The 9,481-nt window shown below is 43.2% G+C and overlaps 1 protein-coding gene across 1 annotated transcript in view; it reads left to right on the top strand.

Moving 5' to 3' along the window:
• Positions 1 to 627: 627 nt before the first annotated feature.
• LOC119766072 overlaps positions 628 to 9,481 on the top strand; it is a 34,757-nt gene continuing 25,903 nt past the window's right edge. The window contains exons 1-2 of the mRNA XM_038250452.1: positions 628 to 864; positions 2,327 to 3,712. Of these exons, the coding sequence (XP_038106380.1) occupies positions 628 to 864; positions 2,327 to 3,712 (1,623 nt within the window). The remainder of the gene's footprint in view (positions 865 to 2,326; positions 3,713 to 9,481) is intronic.

Raw genomic sequence — 9,481 nt, 5'->3', positions numbered from 1 at the left:
TCAAGGCCCGTCTGCAGTGCTGATCGTCCATCTGCCCTGGATGCTGAGTTCCCTGGAAACCACGATCCTCTGAACTTCACCGAAATCTTTGAATCCATCATGAATGGTGACAAACGACCACGATCAAGCAGTCTCTCCAGACCATCTTTACCTCAGCCAGACAAAATAATGAGAGTTGACGTTCCGGTTGACCAAACGCTCGATTCAAATAATTCAGTCCCTACCGTTTCAGACGCTGAGGAAAGACCTGATGCTGAGCAGCTCTGCGCCGATCTATTGCTCCGAGCTGCTTCGGAAACTGCTCTGGGAGCGGCTGCCTTGGCTGTTGAACGCGCAGCTGCCGCTCGTACCACCAATAGCTCCATCGTTCAAGCCGCCCAGCTTGACGGGACTACACCACCGATTGCCCCTCGGAATGCAGTCGCCACCCCCGCCGCCACCGCTCAATCAGCGTCCGCTCACCCAGACGCCGTTTATCCAGCCGCGGCTCACGCGGCCCCTGCTGCTCACTCGACCACCGCATTACTGCCTCCAACTGATCCTATGGTACAACAGGCGGTTTTGCCGCATTCGCAGGTCTCGCAGCAGCTGCTAATCACGCCTCAGGCCCCGCCTCAACCACAAACCATGCCCTCGTCCCAGCCTCTGGTTGTGCCACCGCAGTCCATGCTTCCCTCGCAGCCTCTGGTCTCAGCGCAGCCGCCACCGCAAACCATGCCCTTGCTCCAGCCTCTGGTTTTGCCGCCGCCGCAAATACAGGCCCCGCCTCCGCCTCTGATTACGCAGCCGCTGCAGACTGCGCCTCAGGCTTTAACCCACGCCGCACCAACATCTTCCTCGTCATCTACCGCTACCAACCGCATTGTTCCCGACGCACGATTTTCTGTGGAAAGCTACCAGCAATCAAAAGCTCCTAAAGTTAACTTCATTCCATGCAAAACTAGTTTTATTGTTAGCGAAGGGAATAGGATTAATTGTTATAGACCCAGTCTTACGCAGTGTCAACAGCTGTTAGATTCAAACATCTCGGAACCCAATTGCCAGATTCTCGAACAAAACTGTACACCTCACACTACACAAGCTACAAATTATTGTGAAACCACTAACACCATCAGCAACCTACAACATCCTTCACTTTTGGTAGCCCCTCCAGAACAGTCCACCTCTGACGATTCGGCTGAGCTAAAGTGGTTTTACGTCTCCCGGTTCCTTCCAAGCGAGACTTGTGATAATCTGATACGCTACATACAAAACAAAACGAACTGCGATTCCGCCCGCATCATTTGTCAAAAGTTAGTTCGCAAAAATCGTAACTCTGCCAGGCCCCTCACGTTTCTCTCGTTCAAACTAAGCGTTCCGGAATCAATTGAGAGTTTGATTGTCGCTACAGACTTTTGGCCAGAAGGTGTTACAATCAAGCCTTTTTTAGTGAAGCGACAAGCTCCCGAGCTCATTGGTCCTTCCTCACACAACCCGCAACCACTGAACAACCTCGCTTCCCCACGCAGTTTACGAACAACGACTCCTCGTCGCCGGCCCGCTCCGAAAATGATTCCCAATCAGCCTCAGCACACAGCACGTCTGTACCCATACAATCTACCGCTACCATTTTATCATCCCAGTCAGTTGGCGGTGCCCCATATGAACCAGTATGTTCCGCTGTACGGTCAGATGCCAGAAGCTGTCCACCACAGGCAGCAATGGTCAACAATGGTTTAAGGTCTGCCATTTCACCCGCTCCACCACCAACCGACCGTACGACTAACCAAGCTGCGCTGCATCGTGAAGAAGCGACAAATCTTCTGCTCTACTATCAAAATGTAGGGGTATGAACACTACCATCGCAAACTACTATCTCGCTATCTCTTCCGCTTCTTACGACTTTTATGCATTTACCGAAACCTGGCTGTCACCAACTACCCTCTCGAGTCAAATCTTCGGTACCGAATACGAGGTTTTCCGCTGCGATCGTTCTGCCGCAAACAGCTGCAAAGATTCAGGCGGAGGTGTCCTTCTTGCCGTCCGCTCCAGTCTCAAGCCACGCCAACTGATCCCACCGAATTGCACATGTCCAGAACAGGTGTGGGTTTCAGTCCCTCTCGCCTCATCCACATTGTTTGTGTGTGTTGTTTATATTCCACCAAAATTTGACAACGATGCGACTCTCTTTGAGCAGCACAGACGATCTTTGACGTGGATTTTATCCAAGACGAAAGTCAATGACAGCATAATGATCGTCGGCGATTTCAACTTTCCGGGTATCCGTTGGACACGCACCCCGACGAACAAATTGCTACCAAATCTTGCTCTCACCCCCTCGAACAAGCTTAAACACGATCTCCTGGACGAATATTCGACTGCGAACCTGAGCCAGTTAAACGACTTGTGCAACAGCTCCAACAACGTGCTCGACCTTTGCTATGCCAGCTCAAATGTACCTGTCAATTGTGCCCTCCTCCCAGCACCTTCACCTCTCGTGAAAGACGTTCGTCACCACTTGCCCTTCCTGGTTTCTATCTCGTGTACAGTGTTCACCTTTAGTGACACGAACGGTAGTACCTTCATAGACTACCGCAATGGTAACTACGATGGTATGAACGAATTCTTGGCAACCGTTAACTGGACTCGACTGATGGCCAATCTCGACGCCAACGAAGCTGCTGTTACTTGGACGGAAATTTTGACGCAAGCAATCAACGTCTTCATTCCGAAGAAACAGCGGCAACCTCCTCAACATCCACCATGGTCTACTCACCGCCTGAAGAAGCTTAAGACCGTGAAACGTGCCGCACTCAAAAAATATGCCAAGCATCCGACAGATCGTTGGAAAAACCACTACAGATCTAAGAACCGGAAGTACAGTTTGTTAAACAACCAACTTTTTCGCCGCCACCTGAACCGCACCCAGAGCCGCTTGAAACGTGAACCCAAAAAGTTTTGGAACCACGTCAACGAGCAGCGGAAAGAAACTGGTCTCCCAACCTCCATGGTACTCGACGGTGATGAGGCTACAACCACCGAGAGTATTTGTGACCTTTTCCGGCGCCAGTTCTGCAGTGTCTTCAATAACGAAACTGTAGCAGACTCGCAAGTTGCTAGGGCTGCTAGTAACGTTCCACTGCGACCTCCCATCGGACCTCATCCGGTGATAAGCTCCGAGTCCGTTCGCCGTGCCTGCGCCCGCCTGAAGAGTTCCAACAGCTGTGGACCGGATGGCATTCCCGCGGTTGTACTCAAAAAGTGTTGCGATGCACTCGCGGAACCGCTGGCTCAACTCTTCAACACCTCGCTTTCCACCGGAGTTTTCCCATGTTTCTGGAAGAAGTCGTTTGTGTTCCCTGTTCACAAAAAGGGGCCTAAACGAGACGTCCGGAACTACCGCGGAATCGCTGCACTCTGCGCTGTAAGCAAGCTCTTCGAAGTCATTGTACTAGACTTCATCAAGTTCAACTGTTGTGATTATATCGCCCAGGAACAGCATGGCTTTATGGCGAAACGTTCTACCAGTTCCAATCTGGTCACCTATTCGTCCTTCATCCTACGAACCATGCAGAAACGGAAACAAATTGACGCCATCTACACGGATCTATCGGCAGCATTCGACAAGCTAAACCACCGTATTGCTGTTGCTAAACTCGAGCGACTGGGCTTCAGCGGTTCTCTGCTCGAATGGCTTCGCTCCTACCTCACCGGACGAGAAATGAGCGTGAAAGTGGGTGACGTAATTTCTGCCATATTTGCTGTTTTTTCAGGCGTCCCCCAAGGCAGCCACCTGGGTCCCCTGATTTTTCTCCTCTATATGAACGACGTGCACCCTCTGCTTAAATGTCACAAGCTGTCTTACGCGGACGACATAAAGCTTTTCACTGTAATCGAGGAGACCGGAGACTGTCAGTTTCTTCAAGAGCAGCTCAACCGGTTTGCCAACTGGTGCTCCGATAACAGAATGGTTCTAAATGCAACTAAGTGTTCAGCAATCACTTTCACCCGCAAACGCAACAAAATTTCCTTTGACTATACTCTTTCAAACACCACCATACCTCGGACGTCCTGTGTGAAAGATTTAGGCGTGATGCTGGATAGCAAAATGACGTTTACTGACCATATTACGTATATGGTTTCCAAAGCTTCCAAAACATTAGGATTCGTCTTTAGGATAGCTAAGCATTTTCGAGATTTAGGCTGTCTCAAAGCTCTTTATTGCTCGCTGGTTCGTTCTACGCTCGAGTACTGTTCCACGGTTTGGGCTCCTTCTACCAGAACGCCATTCAACGCGTGGAGTCGGTGCAGCGAAAGTTCGTCAAATATGCCCAACGTCACATCACCTGGCCTGATCCTTTAAATCCTCCGAGCTATGCTGAGCGTTGCAAAATGCTAAACCTCGATCCTCTCTCGGTAAGACGTGATGTTGCAAAGGCAGTGTTTGTAGCTGACCTCCTGCAGTCGTCCATTGATTGTCCCGCTGTTTTGCAACTGATCAATATTAACACCCGCCGGCGTGTACTTCGCAACCACTCTTTTTTGACGGTTCGCCAAGCTCTGACTAATTACGGACATAACGAACCAGTTTCTAGTATGTGTCGTATTTTTAACTTGTGCTCTGACCATTTCGACTTTGACCTGTCCCGCGACAAAATCAAAATCCGTTTCCTTAATTTCCTCAAGTCCCTTCCTGACAATACACACGTAGATATTAGAACACTGTGATATTTTTGTTAATTTATTGAGTTAGTTTTAAAGTAACCCGTCTTGTATCATTTGAGTTTTGTGTACTTGTTGATGCGAAAAGACGAGGTGGTTTTGTGCCTCTTTGAGAGAGTGCCTTGGAATATGCTAGACACATCTCAAGGGGGCTTTTGTCCACCTCCTAATAAAGAAAATAATAAAATAATACTAGCGATGCCAGTTTTGGGTGTAGACTTTTGACCTGGGTGCTGAAAAGACAGAATGCGTAACGTGATTTTCGAAAGCTCCCCACTGCTCCCCACTAATACAACAACACTACAACTGTAAACATAAACAAAGTAGAAGGCTATGTTCAAGCTCAAGCGTGACATATTTTTTGCTGCTGAAGTGAATTGTTTTGAAACACTTTGGATCTGTTGATGTTGATGTTTTCGATGGAAAATTAAGTGCATCCCACTTTTTTCTTCGTGTACTAAACGATGGGCGGCCAAAAGAGGCCTTTTTTGTTATCCACGTGATGAAAAATTGTGTCAAAGAGTAGGTGGAATTTCGTGAATCAGAAGAGCAACCGAATGGAATTCTGAGATTATGTATCTTTGATGTGCAGTGATAATATCGGAGTAAAACGAAATATCGGTGTGAGAATATCCAATATTATTTGGCTGGTACCATTCATAGTTATTGATAATTCGTTGCTAACATTTCAAAAAGCGTCATAAACATTGGTTTTGCGAGAGATATAGCGATTTTGAAATTTTAGCAACGATTCATGCCAATCTCGATTTCAACCCTCTTCTTAAGATGTTTTAACTTCGAATACCTTAATAGCTCGACGCCAACTACTTTTTTTATTCCTGACATAATACATCATAGATCGATCACAATACTTGCCACTTCTTGATATTATTTTGCGAACAGTAAATTGGTTCCGCTTTGACAGTTCTAAATTGAGGCCGCTTTGTGGACAACTATTCTGCACTCAGCTTTTGACCTACTAAACTGCTTCAGTAATTTGCTGTCCATGATCGCATCACAATGTGACAAGACATCACAACGACAACGCCAAGACGTCGATTATATCATCTCGCTGTCTCGGCATCAAACCTCGGCAAGATTCACAAACAAAAAAAAAAGTTGTTACACTTTCGTCAAAGCTCCTTGCAAGACGAAGAACAACCCGTCGAAGAAACGCTGTAGAACACGCTACCGACCTTAATTGAACCTAGTCCATTTAGAGAGCGAGAGAGCGCTGGCGTCGTTCTCAGACCGGGGCAGTCCCGGCGGTGGAGGAGGATCTCAACTGGACCATTAAAGGTACGCAGCAACAGCTTGAGGAGAATTCCAGAACCCGGTCCAGAAAAGGAACCTTGCGCAGAACTTCAAGCCCAGAAGGAAGAGTGAAGAACGTAGGGACGGGAAAGGAAAAATCCTCACACTACCAATTAACTTTGAAACGTGTTAATTAAAAAAAGTAATTATTATTTTTCATCATTCTTCTTAGTCGCGCAGAGTCGCGTCAACTTCGACAGCATCGTCGCCGCGGACGAAGGAGTTTTGTTTTTTTCGGGGGACGACGATGATGACGAGTGGTTGACGAGAGTTGGATCTGGTCCAGCAGACGCGACACTCACGTGGATGCGGCTGATGCTGATATGTTTGGGGAGGACGGACGCAGACGCGACGAGACTTTTCGTGAACGGAATGTTTAAGTTATTACAGGGAGTTGCGGACAGGTGGGGACGGCTACTTTGAGAAGACTGTTAGATCGACGCTGTCATGCTATTTTGTCGTAAGTAACTTTTCGACGTTCCGAGAAAAATGCATTTTCTAGTTTGACCTTGAATAAACGTTTAACTTGAATGACCATTCTGCGCATTGCTCCGAAGTTTGGTTGAATTTAGCTGCCGGAGTCCCGAGTTATAATTACAAATGTTTACAGCAGTCGCGCAAGTAAGTGTGTCAAACGCGTTCTGACCTTAAATCCCTTTGGCCAGGTTGTCGCACGAACATCATTTTTTTGGGCGTGTCACGAAACGATATGATTGAAACTTTGATGATTCGAATGTTGTACCCACTTAATCAGTACACCCTGTACCATATGAACCTGCCTCCGACCGGTGTATTTAACCATCCAGTACACGCGCTCGCGCCCTGCTATTAAATTTATACCTAGTTCAAGTGTGTGTATCCACTGGTGGGACACATTTGATGGTTCGTGATGAGTATCTGGAAGAAACCCAACTAGCTACATGGTGTTGGCTTTACGTAAGTGATGTTTTTTGTGATATTTTTCTAGTTTATGTAAAATCACTTTCAAAACCTTAACTTATATTTTCTGATCATGAAGAAAAGTTAAAGGTAAATTCCAGGTCAACTGAGTACACTTTTGGACTCGACCTTCACCGATTTGGACCAAACTTGGAGGAAACGTTTATCTATCGATAGTTAACAGAAATCCCAAGTTTGGTGCTGATTGGACCATCCCTCTATTTTTGGCACCGCCCTCTTTTTTGGCGATTTTCTAAAAAACTTTTTTTTCTTTTAATCAGAACTTTGCAACTATTTGAGCAAAAGACTTTCTACAGGTTGCATTTTATAAAAAATTGTCCAAGGAATTCGATAAAAATAAAATGTTAACCCTTAAATGCCCACTGATATTATATTTTAACGTTTTAAGTATAAAAATTCAGTTTTGACCAATTGATTATATTTTTATTATTTTTATTTTATCACCATCGTGTTCCCCGGACAATTTTACATAATAATCAATATAGACTTCAAACTAAAATGAACAATTGGCGAGATACAGCGATTTTACTGAAAAAAGTTTGATTTTGCACTGCACTCTGTCCTATGAATTCAAATCTGAAATAAGTTTCTCACATATAAAAACCGAATTATGCGAGATTCATTCCTTTTTGTTGAAAAGTACACAATGAACTTCCGAGTGCTGCGCAAAATCAAACTTTTTTCAGTAAAATCGCTGTATCTCGTCAATAGTTCATTTTAGTTTGAAGTCTACATTGATTATCATGTAAAATTGTCCAGGGAACACGATGGTGATAAAATAAAACAAATAAAAATATAAGCAATTGGTCAAAACTGAATTTTTATACTTAAAACGATAAAATATAATATTAGTGGGCATTTAAAAGTTGAAATTTTATTTTTATCGAATTCCTTGGACAATTTTTTATAAAATGTATCCTGTAAAAAGTCTTTTGCTCAAATAGTTGCAAAGTTATGATTGAAAGAATTTTTTTTTTTTAGAAAATCGTCAAAAAAGAGGGCGGTGCCAATAATAGAGGGATGGTCCAATCAGCACCAAACTTGGGATATCGATAGATAAACGTTCCCTCCAAGTTTGGTCCAAATCGGTGAAGGTCGAGTCCAAAAGTGTACTCAGTTGACCTGGAATGACCCAAATTTGATTCAATTATAATGAAAATAAAAAGAACCAAATATTAGCAAGTTCTTTAAAAAATAAATTTCTCACAAAAGTCTTTCTATACTTTGAAAGCTTTGATAAAATGTAATGTTTTGCTTAAGAGCAGTTCTCTACAAAATCTGTCTTTTTTTTTTCTTTATTTAATTTTTTGTATTTTTTAATCCGGCTGAAACTTTTTTGGTGCCCTCGGTATGCCCAAAGCAGCCATTTTGCATAATTAGTTTGTCCATATAATTTTCCATACAAATTTGGCAACTGTCCATACAGATATGATATATTGACGTCGTTGTGCTATCTTTTCGAAAAGATCGCAACATTGTTTTAACAATGAAAATCGGACCATTGGTTGCTGAGATATCGACATTAGAAAATGGTGGGTTGTTTTGGTGAGACTTAGAAATCTTCAATTTTCGTGTTTCTTTTTCTCTAAGCGATTGTATCTTAGCAACCCGAGATCCATTCTTCAATGTCATTTAAAAAAAAATATTTTTAGAAATGGTCACTTATGGTCACTTTTTTAAGAAATCGAAAAACTGCAAATATTTCGCCAAAATCAAATTTTCGGTGGCTATATCTTGAAAACAGAGCCCTTTATCAAAAAATCTGTAAAGTACTTTTCGATTGGAAATTCAATTTTACATTGAAAAAATACTTCAAATTTGTCTTTGCATGAAATTTGATTTTTTTCCAAAAATCACTATTTTTTCTAAAAAATCATAACTCGGCGGCAGATTCATAGACCATGCTTCTCAAAAGTTGCGTTTTTTTTGTCCCCTAAAACATATCAAAAAATCTCGAAAATAAAAAAAATACATATTTTGGGAAATTGAGTTTTTGTGAAAAAAGTTGATTGAAAAATCTGTAATTTTTTTTTCCGTGTACCTATTTTTTCTCAATAGTGTTCAACAATACCTACAACTTTGCCGAAGACACCAAATTGATCAGAAAATTCACTCAATAGTAACAGCTGTTTGAATATTTACGTACCATTTTTTGTGTGGACAGCAGCCAAAATTGTATGGAGACTTGTATGGGTGAACCAATGACACAAAAAAGCATATTTGGTCATAGGGAAGGCCCCCACAAAGTTTGAGACAAATTAACAAATATAAATTAAATACATTTCCGGTTTTGGTAGAGAATTGTTTAAAGGATAGTTGGTCTACTTTATGAATAAAATACCGTCAGTGGGGGTGACATTGGGTCAAAGTGATTTTTTACGGATTTTACCATTTCTCAGGTTCTTCTCAATGAAAATGAATTCTGTTGAAAGGGTTGTTTAGGGGACATCTTAAGATAACTCTGCTGAAAAAATCTCGTTTCTAGAACAAATCCTGTTATTTTGGC

Source organism: Culex quinquefasciatus, chromosome 2, assembly GCF_015732765.1.
Source record: "Culex quinquefasciatus strain JHB chromosome 2, VPISU_Cqui_1.0_pri_paternal, whole genome shotgun sequence".
In the NCBI taxonomy this organism is placed as follows: domain Eukaryota; kingdom Metazoa; phylum Arthropoda; class Insecta; order Diptera; family Culicidae; genus Culex; species Culex quinquefasciatus.
Note: the sequence above shows the minus strand (reverse complement) of the source record. Positions and strands in the feature narration are given on the sequence as shown.